Here is a 21,360-nt window from a genome sequence, read left to right as displayed (position 1 = left end):
GCCCTCTGTCTCTTTTTTTTTTCAATCTTTATTGGTATAGTCTGTTTTGTCAGAAACTAGGAGTGCAACACCTGCTTTTTTCTATTTTCCATTTCCTTGAAATATTTTTCTCCATTCCTTTATTTTGAGCCTATGTAGGGCACTGCATATGAGATGGGTTTCTTGAAGACGGCATACTCCAATGGGTCTTGGTTCTTTATCCAGCTTGCCCCGTGTCTTTCAATTGGAGCATTTAGCCCATTTCCATTTAAGGTTAGTAATGGTATGTGTGGATTTGATCCTGTCGTCATGCTGTCAGCTGGCTTTTTTGCAGACTTATGTATGTGGTTGGTTTTTAGCATCACTTGTCTGTGTACTTCAGTGTGTTTTTGTAGTGGTTGGTGGTGGTCTTTTCTTTCCATATTTAGTGCTTCCTTCAGGAGCTCTTGTAAGGTAGGTCTGGTGATAATGAATTCCCTCAGCATTTGCTTATCTGAAAAGGATCTTGTTTCTCCTTCACTTATGATGCTTAATTTTGCTGGACATGAAATTCTGGGTTGAAATTTCTTTTCTTTAAGATGTTGAATATCTTTTCTGGCTTGTACAGTTTCAGTTGAGAGGTCTGCTAAGTCTGATGGAATTCCCTTTGCAGGTGATGTTGCCTTTCTCCCTAGCTGCCTTTAACATTTTTTCTTTTATTTTGACCTCAGAGAATCTGATGATTATGTGTCTTGGGGATGATCTTCTCATGGCATATCTTACTGAGGTTCTCTGGATTTCCTGAAGTTGAATGTTGGCCTGTCTGTCTAGGTTGGGGACATTCTCATGAATGATACTCTGAAATGTGTTTTCCAAGTTGGTTCCATTCTCCTCATCTCTTTCAGGTACATTAATCAGTCATAGATTTGGTCGTTTATATAATCCCATATTTCTCAGATGTTTTGTTCATTCCCTTTCATTCTTTTTTCCCCCATTCTTGTTTGCCTGTTTTATTTCAGAAAGCCAGTTTTCAAGCTCTGGGATTCTTTCCTCTTCTTGGTCTATTCTGTTGGATGGTCTTGCACATGAGATGGGGCTGGTCTGACCTCAGCCCTCCCTAGTCTGCTTGCCTCTCCCAGGACCCCAGCCTGGCCACACCTGCTTACAGGGCACTCTCAGGTGCCCACACATACTACAATAATTTTCATAATGCAATCACACACAATCACCATGTGACTGCATTATGAAAATTCTTCTAGTGTGATTTACAGCTCTGTCAGGTCTTCATACTCGCTATTTTGTCTGTTAGTTCCTGCAATGTTTTACAATGATTTTTAGCTTCCTTGTATTGGATTACAACATACTTCTTTCACTCAGGGAACTTTGTTCCTACCCATATCCTGAACTCCGCTTGTATCATTTCAGACATCTCAGCCTCAGCCCAGTTCTGAACACTTGCTGGAGAGTTGATGCAGTCATTTGGAGAAAAGAAAGCATGCTGAATTTTTGAGTTTTCAGTGTTCTTGCACAGAGTCTTTTTCTCATCTTTATGGGCTTATCCACCTTCAATCTTTGAGGTTGCTGACCTTTGGACAGGATATTTTTCCTTTATTATATCTGATGACCTTGAGGATTTGATTGTGGTGTAAGGTAGATTCAGCCAACAGGTTTTGTTTTTGGAGGATTTTAAGGGGCCAACATGCAGCTCCCAATTCTTGGACTGTGTGCTTTAACTCCGGGGAACTTGTATTGGGCCACAACTTTGTTCTCTGGCTCCTCGAGGTTTGGAGTCCACCGCACTGAGGGGACCAAAGTGCGGCAGCTGTGGCAGAATGCTAGCAGATGCAAAAGTCCCTGCCTCCCTGTGGGCATTCACCTAGTGGTGGAGGCAAAACAGCTGGGGTGTGGGCCAGGGGGCCCCTGCTGACTGTGTGTGCTGTTGCACTGGAGGTAGTGCTGGTTTGGGGTGGGTGGCTGGCCAGTGAAGGTGCCTTCTCTGATCCCCCCCAAGCAACAGTGGTCACTCAGGGTATAAGAAGGTCCCTTTTCCTCTGCACGGCATTACCTCAAGGGTGAGATGCTAGCAGGGGTGGGGTTTTTGGTTCTGTGCGCACCATGGCTTCATCTTCAGTGGCAGTTGGTGTGGGTTGGGGTGTGTGCTGCATTCCCATATGCTGTTAGGGCAAGTACAACAAAACCCACCTGTGTAAACACACACAGCAAAGCGATGTAGGAAGTTTCCATATAAAGGGCTGCAGTATGGAGAGGTAATGTGCAGGCTAGTATGTGGCTGTAGAGGTCACCTTGCTGCAGCTCTCCACTGATCAGCCACGGTCCGCTTGTACAGAAGCTATGCTGTGGGCACCCGAAAGTGCCCTCTAAGCAGGTGTGGCCTGGCTGGGGTCCTGGGAGAGGCAAGCAGACTAAGGGGTGCTGAGGTCAGACCAGCCCCATCTCATGTGCAAGACTGCCCAGCAGAGATCAGGTCTCAGAGGAGAACTCTCTCAAAAGTGAATCCTCAGCACAGCACAACTGCTCTATACAAACGTGGCCAGACTTCTTTTTTAAGCAAGTCCCCTTTTTTAGGAAGAGAACTCTTAGACCTGATCTGTGCTGGGCAATCTTGCACGTGAGATGGGGCTGGTCTGACCTCAGCACCCCTTAAGTGCTGGGATAAAGTGTCTCATAAGACCAAGTGGAGCCTCGAGACATCGATGTCCCTGCCCTCCGGGCTCCACATCAGCTGACTTGCTGCTCCACCACTTTCCTTGTCTCCTGGGGGCTCCACCCCAGAGAGGTGTAAGTCAGCAGTTACTTAATGTAATCACCCCAGGATGGAGGGTCTGTGCTGTGGGCCCAAGCCAGGGTTCCTTGTCTGGTGATGAGCAGTAAGGGGTGTGTTGTACCCGTGGAAGATGGACTGACTTGTTCCTTGTGTCAACTGCAGCTTGTTGGAGGTGTCAATATGGCACTTAGGGTCTTTGCTCCCTTGATATTCTGAGGGTAGCAAGGGCAGTTCCACTGCAGAGGCAGTGGCAGAGAGTATTTCTGTTGCTCCTGAAAGCTCTGTCCAGGGAGTTGCTAGTTGCTACTGGCTTGAAAGCTCAAGTGGGGGGCTGGCTGGAGACCCAGGCCAGGAAGACCTGCCCATCGAGGAGATATGGAAATGGGCACCTACATAACAGTCTGGCCACTTTTCTGTGGGGCTGCCGTGGTATGCTGGGGGTCCACTCCAGTCGCCAATTGCCTCGTATTTTCCAGTGGCTGAAGATATCAGCAGTGAAGCCTGTGAAAAAGCAAAGACGATAGCCTGCCCTTTCCTCTGGAAGCTCTGTACCTCTGAGGTATGAACCTGTTGCCAATCTGAACACACCTGTAGGATGTGACTGGAAGCAAGTTGAGAAGTCTTGCCTAGTAAGGAGGGAACAGGAATAGGGACTTGTTTAAAAAAGAAGTCTGGCCATGTTTTTGTAGAGTGGCTATGCTGTGCTGGGGGTTCACTTCAGCCCCTGGTCTCCTCAGACACTCTGAAACTCTAAGACTGAACTGGCTGAGTCATCCAAACAGCAAAGATGACAGTCTGGTCCTCCCCCTGGGAGCTCTGACTCAGGGAGGCCAGAAACCTCTGTCAGCCAGAGAACAGCAGTGAAGGTGGCTGGAGACCCTGGTTGAAAGGCCCCACCCAGTGATTAGAAATGTGGTTGGGGACTGGCTTAAACAAGAGTCTGGCCACGTTTTCGCAGGGTGGCTGTTCTGTGCTGAGGAACCACTTCCACCCCTGGTCAGCTTGGGCTCTCCAAAGCCCACAGGCCAGAAGGGTTAGTTGCCCAAACAACAAAGGTCATGGCCCACCCCTCTCTCTGGGAACTCTGTCCCAGGAAGGTTTCAAATCTCCATTGGCCAGGGAACACTGGTGGGTGTAGCTGGACACCTCAGGTGGGAGATCCTGTCCAGTGATGAGGAACAGGATCAGGGGCCTGCTTACAGAAGCATTCTGGCCATGATTTGGTAAAGCAGCTGTGCTATGCCACAGGATCTCTTCTGCCCCTGGTGAGTTTGTACTCTCCAAAGCCCGCATACTGGAATGACTAAGTTGCCCAAACAGGAAAGATGGTGGCCTGCCTCATCTTTTCTCTCAGAATTTATCCTGTGTGATGGAGCTTAATTTTTAGGTTGTTAATTTTACTGTCAGCGTTAGAGTTGTTCAGAAAGAATCTCACTGTTATCTTTTAGGTGAGATATATGAGAATTCATTTTCTCCTGTAAATAAACCTGTTGATGTTTGTTCTCTGGAAAGAAGTCCCTTTCAGCTATCTGACTTTGATCACAATCATGTAGAGCAGTAGTCAGTCTACAATGACATGATTGAATTTCCATTTCCAGTGTTTCCTAGCTGTGTCTTACATTCTCCAGTTCAGAACTGAGCATTCTCAGTTGTCAAAATCCTAAGCTGTCCACTGTACTTAAATACTGGTTTTCGTTAATGCTTCTTCATTCAGTTGTATAGCCTTTAGAAGTTTATCAATCTGGCCGGGCGCGGTGGCTCACGCCTGTAATCCCAGCACTTTGGGAGGCCGAGGCGGGTGGATCACGAGGTCAGGAGATCGAGACCATCCTGGCTAACACAGTGAAACCCCGTCTCTACTAAAAATACTAAAAATTAGCCGGGCGTGGTGGCGGGCGCCTGTAGTCCCAGCTACCCAGGAGGCTGAGGCAGGAGAATGGCGTGAACCCAGGAGGCGGAGCTTGCAGTGAGCCGAGATCGCGCCACTGCACTCCAGCCTGGGCGACAGAGCGAGACTCCGTCTCAAAAAAAAATAAAAAATAAAAAAATAAAAAAAATAAAAAGAAGAAGTGTATCAATCTTTTCTTTTACACTTTCAATTTCCTCCAAAATTTTATTTTCCCTTAGCTGGTTCTGATGTTTTGTTTCATCTAGTTCCAGTCTTAGCATGGCAATTTCTTCCCGCAACATGCTGTTTTCACGCAAGAGATCTTCTTCTTTCTTATGACTAAGAGAAAGCTAAGTAAACAAAGGGAACTTTTAGTTACCACTCAATAGAATGACATATCATGATTTCTTCTAAAATTGAAGAATGACATTTATATTTGTATAATGAAATAATTCCCATAGTGGATATTTAACTGGAAAAAAGTTGGACAAAACTTCAAATCTAAAAGAGTGTAAATTCCAAAAAGTTGAAATACTTATCTAAAGACCATGAAAAATAAATCACTAGAGGATTTTTAAGAATTTCAGAATTGGAAAAGCCTTTCTCTGAATTACAAAAAACCCAGAGGCATAAAATAGAAGATTAATACATTTGGCTACATTTTTTAAATTGGGTTTACACTCTGATATCTAACCTACAAACCACACCATCATAAGAGCCTTAGCTATGCATATATTAGGACAGAAGCAATTCCTCAAAGTTCTTTAAGTTCCTTTTTCTGAGGAATGTTTTATCAATATACTGCTTTCCTAATATTTTTACAGTCAGTTATAAGAATTACATTTATTCATAACTGTTAAATCTAAGCATTGTACCCTTCTACAATGTACACACCGGCATCTAAGCATTGCACTTCTACATACAACACTCAACTCATTTAAGATCACGATTCTTAAAAGGAGAGGTCAAAAAATATATGCAGCCAGGACCGGTGGCTCACACCTGTAATCCCAGCACTTCAGGAGGCTGAGGCAGGAGAATCGTGTGAACCTGGGAGGCAGAGGTTGCAGTGAACTGAGTTTGTGCCATTGCACTCCAGCGTGGGTGACAGTGCAAGACTCCATCTAGAATACACACACACACACACACACACACACACACACGTATATATGCAACGTGCAAGATTTTTGCCAGGTCTTCTGATGCTACTGCTAGTGATCCTCCACAAAATCAGTTGCTTCTGTGGTGTAAATATATAAATACAAAAGAAGCCTTTTATTTCAAAATACAAATGGTAAATAAGATATAACTTACAAGGCTTTTCTTAGAAATCATGAGATTATTTGCCATTGCAATAACTTTTCTTTCCTCTTCATAATGTTTGAAACATTATAGTAGTAAGTGTGAAATATGGGAAACATACTGAACTATTCATCTGGGAACAAAATACTTATCAATAAATTATCACTAAATGTGTATCATGGCATGTCATTGTTTTCAAAGCTCTTTGCATTGAAATGAGAAACTACTTGGAGCAAACTGTTCCTCTCCTCAAAAGCAAGGATAATGACATCCACAATGTGGCCTCTGACCCAGCTGTACATTTCCTACCTTCCTATTAGTGAAAATAACAAACTGACTTCTCTATTAATATTTTAAAAAGAACTAATGTCCCAAAACTAGCAAATCTGTTGTTAGTAGCAAAACTTATTTTTGATATTGGAAAGATAATCAATTCTTATGAAAAATATCAAATGCTTTTCCTTTGGATTGAGGCCATTGTGAAGGTCACTACTCGACTGTTGCAGGCAAATGCAGTTGAATTAAGAACATGGCTTTACCCTATGTGTACATATATAGATATATGACCAAGGATATACAGGGTGTGTGTGTGTGTGTGTGTGTGTGTGTGTGTGTGTATATGATTTAAAAATCCTTTATACCTTCCAAAATAAAGCTTTTTAAAAATATATACACATATGAAAACATTTGATAATGACTAAAGAAAATACCTCAGAATTCATTTCCTTTTCAGCCACTTCTATCTGCTTTTGTTTATTAGTCAGAATCTCATCTTGTGATATTCCAGTGTTCTGTTCTTCAGAAAGTTGTTTCTGGGTATCATTTTGTTCGTCACTAGAAGAAATTTTAATTTTCATGAAATACTGGAGGTGTCCCTAAAATGATCTACAGGGCAAGATGGCACCATCAGATGTCATTCACACAATGTATATCTGCACATTAATCCAAGACAAGGCAAAGGGGTCTCACATCTGTTAACCCTGCTCTCCCAGTCATGTTGGCACCAGGGACTAGTTTTGTGGAAGATAATTTTTCCATGGACCTGAGGTGGGGGATGGTTCCAGGATGATTCAAGCACATTACATACATTGTGCACTTCATTTCTATTATTACTAATATATAATGAAATAATTATATAACTCACCATCATGCAGAATCAGTGGGAGCCCTCAGCTTATTTTCCTGCAACTAGATGGTCTCATCTAGGGGTGACAGGAGATGGTGACAGATCATAAAGCATTAGATTCTCATAAGGAGTGAACAACCTAGATCCCATGCATGAGCAGCTTGCAATAGGGTTCAAGTCACACTCTTATGACAATCTAATGTCACCGCTGATCTGACAGGAGGAGGAGCTCAGGTGGTAACGTGACAGAGAGTGGCTGTAAACAGATGAAGCTTCACTTGCTCACCTACCACTAACCTCTTGCTGTGTGGCCCAGGTCCTAACAGGCCAGGGACTGGTACTGGTCTGTGGCCTGGGGATTGGAAACCCCTGTGTTAACCCAAACTTTTTATGTTTATTTTTTGGAAACAGTTTCCACTTATATTCTTGATTCCTCTGTAATTTATAGACGACTTAGAAATTCCCTTTGGAACAAGACAGGGTCTAATATTGTGTTTTTAACATAGAACTTTGAATTAATTTTATCTGTGTATGAGAGAGAGATGTGAAATAAACTGATCATTAATTGCTTTCAATTTTACTTTTATTTCATGCATATTAAGAAGAAAACTGGGAAGCCCTAGGCAGAGCAATTGGGCAAGAGAAATAAAGGGCATCCAAATTGGAAAAGAGAAAGTCAAACTCTCTCTTCACCAATGATATGATCTTATGCCTAGAAAACCCTACAGACTCCTACAAAACACTCCTAGATTTGATAAGTGAATTTAGTAAAGTCTCAGAGGTTACAAAATATACAAATACCAATGAATAGTACCACTATACACCAACTACAACCAAGCTGAGAGTCATATCAAGAATCCAATCCTTTTTACAATGGCTGCAAAATAGTAAAATACCTAGGAATATACTTAATGAAGGAGGTGAGTGATCTATCAGAGGATAACTGGAAAACGCCACTGAAGAAAATCACAGATGATACAAATAAATGAACATACATTCTATGTTCCTGGACTGAAAGCATTGATATTGTGAAAATGCCATAGTGCCCAAAGTAGTCTACAGAGTCAATACAGTTTCTACCAAAGTACCAATGTCATTCTTCACAGAGTTATTTTAAAAAGCTGTCATTCATGTAGAACCACAAAAGAGCCTGAATAGCAACAGACATACCAAGCAAAAGGAACAAACATGTTGGCATCACATTACCTGACTTCAAATGATACTCTAAGGCCACAGTAACAAACATCATGGTAGTGGTATAAAAGTAGACACACAGATCAATGGAACAGAATAGACAACTCAGAAAAAAGGCCACTTACAACCAAATGATCTCTGAGAAAGGATACAAAAACATACACTGGAGAAAGTACACGTTATTCAACAAATGGTGCTGGGAAAAAAAGATAGTCACATATAGAAGAATAAAATTGGATCTCTATCTCTCACCATGTAAAAAAATTAATTCAAGATGGATTAATGGCCTAAACCTAAGACCTGAAGACATTAGCCTAGGCAAATAATTTATGATGAGGACCCTGAAAGCAAAAGCAACAAAAATAAAAATAAATAAATAAATAAATAAAGACCTAATTAAACTAAAAAGCTTCAGCACAGCAAAAGAAATAATCATCAAAGTGAGCCAACAACCTATACAATGGGGAAAATATGGGCAAATTATGAATCTAACAAAGGGTTAATGTCCATAACCTACCAGAAACTCAAACAAATCAGCAGGAAAAATACAAATAATTCCATTAAAAAGTGGGCACATGACATGAATAGACATTTCTCAAAAGAAGATGTACAAATGGTGAACAAGAATATAAAAACATGCTAAATATTACTAATCATCAGGGAAATGTACAATAAAACAACAGTGAGATATCACCTCACTTCAGCCAGAATGGTCACTACTAAAATAAAAAAAACAGCAGATGCTGGTGTGGATGTGGTGAAAAAAGAAGAGTTATACACTGCTGGTGGGGATAGCAATTAGTACAAATCTATGGAAAACATTATGGAGAGTTCTGTTAAAGTAGATCTTACCATTCTATCCAGCATTCTCATTTCTGGATACCTACCCAAAATAAAAGAAATCATACTCTCAAAAAGACACCTATATACATACATTTACTACAGCACAATTCACATATGCAAAGATATGTTATCAGCCAGTGTCCACCAACTGATGAGTGGAATAAAGAAAATTATATATATATATATGTATGTATGTATGTATACCTGAGACTGGGTAATTCATAAAGGAAAGAGGCTTAATTGATTCACAGTTACACGTGGCTGGGAAGGCCTCAGGAAACTTACAATCATGGCAGAAGGTAAAGGGGAAGCAGGCAACTTCTTCAAAAGGTGGCAGGAGAGAGAGAAGTGAAAGGGAAAGAGCCCATTATAGAATTATCTGCTCTTGTGAGAACTCACTATCACGAGAACAGCATGGAGGAAACCGACCCCATGATCCAATACCTCCCAGCTGGTCTTTCTCTCAACACCTGGGAATTACAATTTGACATGAGATTTGGGTGGAAACACAAAGCCAAACTATTGAGGGGGGGGTGTATCCTTACTTTTAAAATATCAAAATGTCATTATTTATATTTCAAAAATAGCAATTTTTATTAGTAATGATTTTGTTTGAAAATAAAATGACCTGGTAAATTTTCTTCACTTTTAGCCTAGTATTTAGTCAAAATATAAAAAGCTGAATTTGCCAGCAGCAAACTGTAATTACTTTTAAATGAGGTAAAGATGTGTGAGAATATCACCGTTATTGTACTGAGAAGAAAGTGAACAAGAAAAGGAATTTAAAAAGAGAGTAGAGTATCACTACCATATACATACATGAACTGACAAAGAGACTAAAATCTCCTACTGGAGATTATGTTAGGACTTGAGCAAAAGCTTCTAAAAATACCAAAAACAGAAAGAAAATCATTAATTTTAAGGAATAAATTATACAGAGAAATATGTATTTTTAAAAAAAGAAAACAGATATTCCTGAGAGCTATTATTAACCAATTCATCTTGACCAAAATTTTAAAATGAAGTCTACAATTCTGGAATATAAAATAGTTTCATTTTGAACATAGTTAATTGAAGGCAACTTTTATACAGAAAATTTTCGGTTAAAGTTGACTCTAACTTATGAAAGAAATGACTTGTACCAATGGTAACAAGAAGCCACCCAAAGCCAGTTTGAAATCTAGTCAATCAATGACCACTGCTCTTGTTCACCAACCAATATCAATGTGAGCAGCTTGCTTCTGAAATACAGCCACGCAGCAGCACCTGCTCCATCAGAATAGACAGTGCCTGACCAGTATTCCTCTTACAATAGGAAGCAAAAAATTCCAACTCTGTCTCTTTATTTCAAACACCAAAGGTTCATAATCCCTTGAAAAGAATTTGTAAGTCCATTAAATGTGCCACTGTAATTTTTTTTTAAATAAAATACTAGTGGCCAGGCGCAGTGGCTCATGCCTGTAATCCCAGCACTTTGAAAGGCTGAAGTGGGTGGATCACCTGAGGTACAGAGTTCGAGACCAGCCTGACCAACGGGATGAAACCCCATCTTTATTAAAAATACAAATATTAGCCGGGCGTGGTGGCATGCCCCCGTAATCCCAGCTCCTTGGGAGGCTGAGGGAGGAGAAGTGCATGAACCAGAAGGTGGAGGTTGCAGTGAACTGAGATCATACCACTGAACTCCAGCCTGGGGGATACAGCGAGACTCCATCTCAAAATAAAATAAAATACCAGTAAACTTTGCAATTCCTCTGACTCAGTTTGCCATAACTACAATTATGATTACTAGTAAAAGAATAAATAGTGAATAACCACAATATTGGGCTTTTCTCTCTAAATAAAAAAATTAATATAAAGAATGTAGCTTATTATAAAAAGCCAAAACAATTTTAAAAATGCACGTAGTTACCGGGCAAAGCTGTTAGAATGAACCATGTCAAACATTTTTAAAGTGAGAATTAATCAAACAATATATGCAGGATAAACTCCATTCATTCATTTAATAAGTATTTATTAGGTAGCTTCATCCAAAATGCTAGGCCTTTTTCTAGGCAGTGAGGATATGGTAGTGAAAAATAAAAACCCTATTCATGAGAGTGAGAAAAACACACAATAACAACAGACAGATAAGGCCAAATATACAGGATGTTACAGGAGAAAAACTAAAGCAGGAAAATGAAATGTTTATGTGTTTGATGGGGAGGGTGGTGGGAAAGTTGGGATGGTCAGAAAAGTCCCTGCTGAGAAAGGGGATTTTTTTTTTCTAATACAAAAATCCCTTTATTTGTATATCAAAGTCTCTAAGAAATGATGACATAAGGTTAACAGCGTTGATGTCAAGATACAAATGGGTTTGAAGTTAGAGATGATAAATCACTTTGTTTCACTGAACCTTCCCTTCGTTACGTTAGAGAGCATCCCTGGTAGGCACCCAATTGAACCTTAAGCATGACGCGTCTGGGTAGCACACCGTTCTTCCTCAGAAAGTGGTTGTTCCTTAATGTGTTTCTTTTTACCCTTTTTCCTCTTCTTCTTAGAAAGGGGGTTTTAAATAAAGAACTGAAGGAATGGAAAGAGAAAGCTAGGAGGATATCTGGGGAGAAAGCATTCCAGACACAGGGAACTGCGAATCACAGAGGTGTGCCTGGCATCTTTAAGCACTAGGGGTAGATAAGGCATGGCAAGAATTCAGTGTGGCTGAAGCAGAGCAAGGGAGATAATTAGGAGGAACTTTGACACGTACTCTGAATGAAATGGGAGATAATGAGAAGGGCTGGGGCAGAGGAATGACACAGTTTGACTTATGTTTTAAATACATCCACTGAGTTAAGAATTGATGAAAAGGGAAGTTTTTAAAAACCAGGACTATCAATTCCCAGTCTATGACACTCATCTAGACTGCAGATGAGGGTGGCTCAGATGTATGAGATATGACTGGCTTCTGGACATATTCTTCAGGTAGACCTGACAAGATTTACTGAGAGATTAGATGTGAGGTGTCAGAGAGAGAGAGAGAGATGAGTCAAGAATGACACCGAGATTTTTGGCAGAGCAACAGGAAGAGTTGCCCTTAACCAAAGTAGGAAAGACTATATGAGGTGTAGATTTCAGGAAGGACATCAGTAGCCCAATTTTGGATCTGACAAGTGTGTGATACCCAATAACTAACCAAAGAGAGATGTCAAGTAGGCAGGCTGATATAGAAATCTGGAATTAAGGAGAGAGATTTGAGCTGGAGACATACATTTGGAAATCACTAGCATATACACAGTAGAAAAAGTCATGAGGGGCCAGGTGCAGTGGCTCACACCTGTAATCCCAACACTTTGTGAGGCCAAGGCAGACAGATCACCTGAGGTCAGGAGTTTGAGACCAGGCTGGCCAACATGGGGAAACGCTGTGTCTACTAAAAATACAAAAATCAGCTGGGCATGGTGGCATGCACCTGTAATGCCAGCTACTCAGGAGGCTGAAGCAGGAGAATTGCTTGAACCCAGGAGGCAGAGGCTGTAGTGAACCGAGATCACACCACTGAACTCCAGCCTGGGTGACAGAGCGAAACTCTGTCTCCAAAAAAGAAAAAGAAAAAGTCACAAGAAAGAAGATTGAGGAGTGAGCCCTGGGAAACAACAATGTCCAAAAGGAGAAAGATGAGGAGGAGCAAGCAAAACAGAACATGATGAATGGACTAGAAAGGCAGGAGGAAAAGCCTGAGGCAGTGAGGTCCTGAAAGCCAAGTGAAGACGCCGTTAGGGACGAGATGCCCTCCATTGCCTCAAATATTGCTGACAGATTAAATAAAATGAGGTGGAAGAAAAGTGCCTAGATTTATCACAGAAAACAATTAGTGATAATCTTGAGGAAAAACGTTGGAGGACTGCTGAGATTGAAGACTTACTGGCATGAGATCAAGAGTGAAGGAAAAGAAAATTTGAGTTCATGAGTGTAGACAGTTCTTTTAAGGACATCATACTTAGGAGTCATGGCTGAGAATGTTGTAATTTTCTTCCACAGTCATGGAAAAGTAATAGACAAATAGTTTCAAATTTTACATAACAGGTGTAGTTTTCAAATTTTATATAACAATTACATATTTTAAAGCTTATAAAAATTATACACATTTGGCATTAAAAATGCCAGACCAAGGTGTTCAATTCTTAAAACTATAGAACTAAAAGTTGCCTTGACCATTTCTAGATTACAGAAGCTGATTATTATTTTGTTCATGCTTATACATAAAGACCAAGAAAAACTAAAAGCTTCAAGGAGAGTATTTCTTGCTTGATAAAAATCAGCCAATTCTAGAACAGTTGATACTCATCAAATATACAAAGTAATTATCACCATAAAATACTGAATTCTATTAACAGGAATAAAGTGGCAGAAATGCAGAAAATAATCTTATTTTACAAATCAAATTTTAAAAATTGTATGACATCACTGTGGAAAAATATGGTGAGGTGAATACTGAAATATATCCTTTTCTCAAAGGAAAGATAATGTCACACATGCAGGGCACTTTTACAAATAAGTGTTACTGCATTAGCAGCACCTTCCTTTTAGCACACCGGTCAGCAAATTAGCACCTGTGGGCCAAATCCAGCCCACTGCCTGTTTTTGTAAGTAAAGAATCTTGGAACACAGCCATGCTTATTCACTTTACAGTCCATAGAGTCAATTAGCTGGGTGTGATGTTGCACACTTGGGGTCCCAGCCAGTAGAAAGGCTGAGGTGGGAGGATTACTAGAGCCCAGAAAGTCAAGGCTGCAGTGAGCTGTGATCACACAATTGCACTCCAGCCTGGGCAACAGAGACCCTGTCTCAAAAAAAATAAATATATATAGTCCACAAAGCCTAAAATATTTACTAAATGGCTCTTTGCAGAAAAAGCTGGCCAGCTCCTGGTTTAGCAGATGAAAGATACTTTGATATATTTTAATAAAAGTTTTACCCAATATACTCAAATGTTTATATTAAATATATGTTTATATTAAATATAGATCCCCATGTACAATCCCTTGGCAATATTCAGATTGAAGGTCCAATATTTCGGCACTCAGGCACTGACAACAAAAATTTAATAACTAGCAATCTTGTTGCTAACAAGGTACGGTGTCAATGTAGCGTGTAGCTTCCATTTGCAACACAGCAGATATTACAAGAATTCTAACAAAATTATCTTAAGATGTGTTACCAAACTAAATGCTTTAAATACATTTTAATTGCAAAATAATCAGTATACTCTAGATCTAACCTCATTTGTAAAAAATGGTTGCATACTGTATTATTTTCTGGGTATGAAAATTGAGCTATTTCCTATTGGTAAGGATTTACTTTTGATAATGATAAATTCCTATTGATAAGGATCCATCTTTTTGATATAATAATGCTGTAAGAAATGTCCTTACACATAAGTATATATGTGACAAATCTATACAAATATCCTTAACATACCTATATATCCTTACTATCTTATATATATGTGTGTGTGAATATGCTACTAAATTAATGTTCAAAATGTATTTACCAACAGTGTATGAAATGTCTTTTTCAATGAGACCATTTCCTTTGCAGCAACACACATGGAGCTGGAGGCCATTATCCTAAGCAAACTAATGCAGGAACAGAAAATCAAATGCCACATATTCTTACTCATTACTGGGAACTAAACAATGAGAACTCATGGACACAAAGAGGAGAATAACAGACACCAGGGTCTACTTGAGGGTGGAGTGTGGCAGAAGGGAGACGACCAAAAAACTACCTCTCGAGTATTTTGCTTATTATGTGGCTGATGAAATAATCTTCCAAACCTCCATGATACAGTTTACCTATATAATAAACCTGCACATGAACTTCTGAAGCTAAAATAAAAGTTCATTAAAAAGAAAAGAAAAAATGCCTTTTCCCTCACATTTGCCAATGCTGGTTATTTTTCAAATAAATTAATGACTGCAAAAAATGGTAACTCATTGTTTACTGATTTTCATTTTTCTGATTAACAGGCAAGGCTGAATATTCTAGTAAAAGTATAAAATTTGTTCATGATGAATATTAGCCCAAATTAGGATTTGTTTGACAGCATATAGTTATCTCCTATTAAATGCTGTCATAGGCTTACCTGTGATACTCTTCATTTTCAGTGTCAGGAAATTGCTGATTTTCAGGTGTTCTGCTCTTCCTTTGTGGAATTAATCCATCATCACCATTGCCAGCACTGGCACCATTAGTCAGGTTTTCTGGTAATCCCACAGGATTACTTCCATGCTTCTTTATTTCTTCTTCAACCTTGAGTGGAAGTTTGATATTAAGGATGGTTATCACTTTATCGAATAAAAAGAACCTTTTTAATTGATTTTATCAATTGACTCAGTTTGCCATTATTTTAGTCATTAAAAATATCTCACACTTAAATTTGATCATATATACAGAACTATTACCGTATAATTTTAAGATGTAATTATCATGTCATTAGTATATCATTGAAATTTTTGTAAAGTTTGCTTGATTGCTGTTTGACTGAATAAAACAATTTTCCAAAATTAAAAAAGGGCCCTCCTTCATTTTGTGCTTTTATTCCCAAAAACTCTTCAGAATCTTATATATGAATTTACCCCATTTGACTCGTGGGAACACAAAAATAAAACGACATAGACACAAAATGTGTCTTCTGTCTTTACCACCTAGATTTTACATTAAACACTCAGATGTAGAGGATGATACACTGTGGGGCTTCAGGAATAGAAAGGAAGATGGCCCTTTTCTGCACTAAGATATTCTCCTCCCCCACTGCCTTTGATCGTTCTTTTTTCGTTTGGTTCCTGGATATCAAAAACATGATGGTGCTCACTGAAACATGAAAACCAAAGTTTGCCACAACACAAGGAGCAGAGTGAAACTGCTGAGGTGCAAGCGTGGAATTCCAGAAAATTAAATGCTCCCCAAATTTCACATTCAATAGCTATACAATTTTCCAGCTGGAAGTTACAAAGAATAAGTAATTATCTTCTTTAGCCACATTATCTAGTGATAATCAGACTAAAACCAAGAAAGATAAAATGATTGGTCCAAAGCTCCTAAGGTGGCATTACCTAGCATTTTATGGCACCACTCAGGATTGTTCCATAATGATGAAAGAATCTCTCTAGGGTTTGTATCTCTTGAAAACTCAAATGTACAGAATTCTTTCTGAGTTAAATATTAAATTTTTCACTGGTGATTTATGCTACTTACATGATAGGATCATGTATGCCTACACTTACTACACTTTGTTAAACAGCATAACATAAAAATCTAATTCAACAGAAACATTTGAACATAAAGGTATACCTCTCTATCACAGTCCTTATTTATTTCTGGTTCTTGAGACATTTTCTGCAGATGCAAAAATAGAAGGTTAATTTGCTTGTTGTATTTCCATGTATGTCTCCTCTTTTGGAATGCATGTTAAAATAATTTTATTCTTAAGTAATGAAGTATGGACATGAAAAATTAGAAAATAAAATAAAATTTAACTGTTAAAATAATTAAATAAATAAATAATTAAAATTAAGAATTAACTTTTTAATCTATGTTTAGCTACTGCCACATCATTGGCTTCTGAGTAACATGTGAAAAATAATTCACCTCAGACAAAGGGAGAATAAAAACATGAACCAGCAAACTTAACTTTGTTACCATTTGTTTGAACTAAACTTAATTTGTTATGTGTTAAATCTACCAAAAATGAATTAGCAGATGATTTGTAGTGTTCCAAAGGCTTCCTCACTTGAAAAGAGTATATCTCATGAAACCCTAACTAGTGAGCCCCTATAGTGCACTGAAGTGCTTTTTTAAAAGATTCCTAATTGGATTGTAGGCATGCTTCAAACTTTTAGGAGCTGAAATCAACACCAAACAGAAAGAAATGCAAATTCTTAAATTTTAATTGAAATTATATGCTGTAATATGATAGTGTTATGTATCTAGATGATCTGCTTAATTCCAGTTCTAATATATTGTAAGGTGTACTAATTACAATGGATAAAATTTTTTAATAATCTGTACTGATTTTCTGCAACTAAAATAAGGTAGAAGGTTATTGTGTTTGTGCACTAACACCAAATGTCCCATTCTGCAAGATATGATTCTTGTAATAGGCAGTTGGGTTTCTTTTATGACCTGGTTCCCTCCCTGAACAGAAATGCTGAAGTCAGTGAGAGACCACAAGGCAGAATATGTCTTTAACCTTGGTATCAGTGACTGACAATATAAAACTGCAGATTTTCAATCACTGGCCGTGATTATTCTTTAACCATGAATCCAGCTCAGGGACCTTCAGTGTTACATTGTTCATAGTTCTATTGCTTAATAATATAATCGAATAATTGATGTTACTTTATCATGTTAGGGTGTTGTAAAAATAAAAGAACAAACAAAGGTCTGGAATATGTTTTTGCCTCTATTCCAAAAGGAAAGATTAGCTATAAGCTAATCAAAAAGGCAGATAAGAATATTTTAAATAAGAATACTGTAAAATAAGAGTATTTTAAATTTTATAGTGGTTATGTTTTTAAGCTAAATATCAAATGTTAAATTAGAATTTATTGATTCTTCTGTTAATGAGATTGCTGAATTTATTAAAATAAATTTTAAGAATCTTATTAAAAAATTCTTAAAAAAAGAATCTATTGATTCTTAAAACCTAGTCTGAAAGGTAATTTCATTTGGACTATCTAATATTGTTAAAGCAAAGAAAACAACATTAAATCAAAAATTTAAATTTAAAATTTTCCATGCCTCTGGCTGGCTATTTTCACTGACTTTAAGCCTTTGTGACTCTTCCTCTGATGTCAGCTTTAAGTCTTGTTCTGTTGAGAAATCCATATATTCAGTTAAGATGAACCACTTAGAACAGTTAAAAACTATTGCCTTTATAAAAATAGATTGAAGACAACATTTTATTTTATTTCATAAATTGAGTGTTTAGTCTTTCATGAAATAGTTACTTAGGAAATAATTCTCCAAAACTTCAACAAACCACTTGTGGAGACACCTGATGTGATTCACTCACAAATTCATCCACCCCACATAAATGAACAAAACCACCAGAAACACAACTTTAAAATACAGTAGAAACATATAAGGTAACTCAGTATGTTGTTCACTTCCTAATAGTGAAGCAGTAAATGTAAAGAAAAGAAAATTTAGTTTTAAAGAGAAACAAGTTTTCCTGCACTTAGCTACTCTGACTGTAAGGACAGTATCAGGCAGGGCCCAGGAAAGGTTGTGGTGACCCTGTCTGAGAAGCCAGAGCCCACAGGTATGGGCTCCAGACATCCCAGAGAAAAGTTAAGAAAACAAATTCCTTTACCATCTCCCCCCTCCCCCTCAGCATTTATTCATAGCTATTTTTACAAATGCATATATTTTGCAAATTCTTGTTTTCCTTCAATGCAGCTGCAAGGTCACAAGCTATGCAGTGGTTGCAAAACTGTCACTATATGATTAACTGCCTTTGTTCTGCTTCTGTAAGTTTGCCTATATAAGCCAAGCCCTGTCTTTGTTCAGGGCTCAGGTTTTTGATGCAAATCCTCTGAGCTGGTGTGCACCTAAATAAAATCCTCTTGTTTGACCCACTGGGTCTCTCCTGCCTCCTGTTTTCTGCAAAAATAGTACCTTACAAATGATTTACAAAATTACTACTGACACCTTTGTTAGTGTACAATGTCTTCTTAACATCTAAAATGTTTCCATCCACTATTATGACAAATTTATATTCATTTTTCTTTTTTTTTTTGTTTTTTTGTTTGAGCCAGAGTCTTGCTCTGTCACCAGGCTGGAGTGCGGTGGCACAATCTCACCTCACTGCAACCTCTGACTCCCTGGTTCAAATGATTCTCCTGTCTCATTCTCCTGAGAAGCTGGGATTACAGGCACACACCATCATGCCCAGCTAATTTTTGTATTTTTAGTAGAGATGGGGTTTCACCATTGGCCAGGATGGTCCTGATCTTTTGACCTTGTGATCCACCTGCTCCAGCCTCCCAAAATGCTGCAATTACAGGTGTGAGCCACCACACCCAGCCTTATTTTCATCTTTTAAAACAATGCTATGGGAAGTCTTCCTTGATTCTGCAGATCTTTCCCCAGATAAACAGGTAACTCCTTCCTTGAGGTAGCCTTAGGACCTCACTGATTTTTCTACTGCATCTTTACCACCTGAACTGTACATTATTCCTCCACAGGTCTGTCCCCTCTACTCCAAGACTGCAGAGGACAGTCTTGCACATCATCTTTGTAAAAACAGTCTTTATTTTACTCAGAAATTTCTTATTGAGTCCTGCTACATACATGCTAGGTGTTAGGGTTTAAAAAGAATGAAAATAAAGCCTGTCAGGGATGGCTTTTCTAGAACACCTGCCCAAGCAGAGACTTAAATATTGAGGCTAGCTAGATTAAAAGTGGTAGAGGGCAAGAAAGGGTGACAGCATGCCACACAGCAGCAAGAGCAGGAGCGAGGCCTGAAAGAGTGAAACTATTTGCCTGCAATAGAAGGAGGAGTGAGTAGGGCATGAAGAGCCACTCAGTAATGCCAGAGAAAGGGCACACAGGGAAAAGGGCTAAAGATGTAGAGTAGGGCAGAAGTCAGATTATGAAAGCCTTATGTGTACTTTTAAGATGCTTAGACATTAACGTTCAAGAGTGGTCCTGGTCCTATCTGTATTTAGATGTAGATCATTTTAATGCCAAAACCAATATTCCTAGTGAGTCATTATTCATTAAGACAAGGTGACAGCTAGCTCATGTGGACACAGCTGAGATGATACTATGTAGCAAATTCTCAATAATTCTAATGAATGCTTGGAAAGTCAATTCTATAATAAGTCATAGAAATTATAATAAATCACTTAATATTTGGGAAGGTGCTTTATAAAGTTATAGTGTATATGAATATAACTAATAGTTGTGAATTCAGAGCTGTGACAATAAAGCAAAAAAAATCACACTGTGTTTGAGTCAGCAATCTTTAGATTTCTATCTAGTCTTCCTACCCAGTCCATAAATTCTAAGTATAATCCTAGTACTCGCTCTCAAGTTTAAGTTAAATGCTAGCCTATACAAAAAACACTCTTTCTCTTACTTCTTTTTTGTTAGTTATATGTTGCTTTGTTTAAAGGAAAAACACAAAAATGCCCTGCTAAAGGGATTCTGTTTGGCTGCAGGCTGCAAGAGGGGAAAAACACAAAGCACATTTTGCAGAAAATGATTTTTTAGAAGTCAGAACTATGACATGAAGTCAAGCAGGGCACTCTAGGACTGACTTTGCTGTGCTTCCTTAATATGCTCCTTGCTCTCTTTCTTTTCTGGAAGCTGTGACTCACACAGGTCACGGAGAAAATTTCCTACTCCTTCCTCATGTCCAGGTTAAATACTAGTGTACAACGTGGAAACCTGTAAATTATCTGACATTTCTCTCTGTCCCCCAAACCTTTCTCATTCAATTATCACTAAATCATATTGACTATACCTCTCTTCTTCCTCTGCTTTATATTACCACTGCCACTGAGAACATAAACATTTACAAAATGGCTTTTATTACAAACAACCCTTCCAACTACTAATGTTATTTCTTACATGAAAAAAATTAAGCAAAACAAATGAAAAAAGCATAACACCAAAAAAAGGCCAACACATTAAAATGAGTAACTGAGATTCCAAACTTTATTTTGCCACGGGCAGGTGAAAACCTTAGAATACATTGATACTAGTCCAAGGATGTGTGACATGGAAACTATAGCTGACTACTGCAAAAGCTTCCTTTGTCTCCTGGTTTCTTTACATGGTTATCTTCCATCAATCCCAGCAAACTATAGGCCACAGGCCAAATCCAATCTGCCTTTTGGCTTTGTAAATAAAGTTTTATAGGAGCTCAGTCATGCCTGTTTGCTTACATATAATCATGGTGGCTTTCACACTACAACAACAGACAACAGCCTGGTTAAGTAGATATGACAGAGACCACATAGTCTAAAATATTTCCCACCTGGTCCTTTACAGAAAAAGCTTGCTAACCCATTTTACACCATAAGCAGAATATGCCTTAATATTCAAATTTAATCTTGTAACTCCCCTGCTCAAATTTCTCCAATGAGCCCCTGCAGCACACATTGTTGGCTCCTATCAATAGCCATTCCTTATTCTTTCTTGCAGAAGAAACACAAGTCTATTGGGATATTTATTATCCCAATCCCCCTCCTCAGCCTCAGAAAGAGAAATGTT

At 38.5% G+C, this 21,360-nt stretch overlaps 1 protein-coding gene across 1 annotated transcript in view; it reads right to left on the bottom strand.

Annotated features, from left to right (window-relative positions):
• Positions 1–4,836: 4,836 nt before the first annotated feature.
• Positions 4,837–21,360, bottom strand: part of LOC129527231 (POTE ankyrin domain family member B-like) — a 30,991-nt gene continuing 14,467 nt past the window's right edge. The window contains 6 exon segments of the mRNA XM_063697153.1: positions 4,837–4,906; positions 4,908–4,981; positions 6,644–6,767; positions 15,221–15,387; positions 16,429–16,473; positions 17,878–17,948. Of these exon segments, the coding sequence (XP_063553223.1) occupies positions 4,894–4,906; positions 4,908–4,981; positions 6,644–6,767; positions 15,221–15,387; positions 16,429–16,473; positions 17,878–17,948 (494 nt within the window). The 3' untranslated portion in view covers positions 4,837–4,893.

The sequence above is a fragment of the Gorilla gorilla genome, chromosome 14 (genome assembly GCF_029281585.2).
Source record: "Gorilla gorilla gorilla isolate KB3781 chromosome 14, NHGRI_mGorGor1-v2.1_pri, whole genome shotgun sequence".
Classification (NCBI taxonomy): domain Eukaryota; kingdom Metazoa; phylum Chordata; class Mammalia; order Primates; family Hominidae; genus Gorilla; species Gorilla gorilla.
This window is presented reverse-complemented; position numbering and strand designations above follow the sequence as displayed.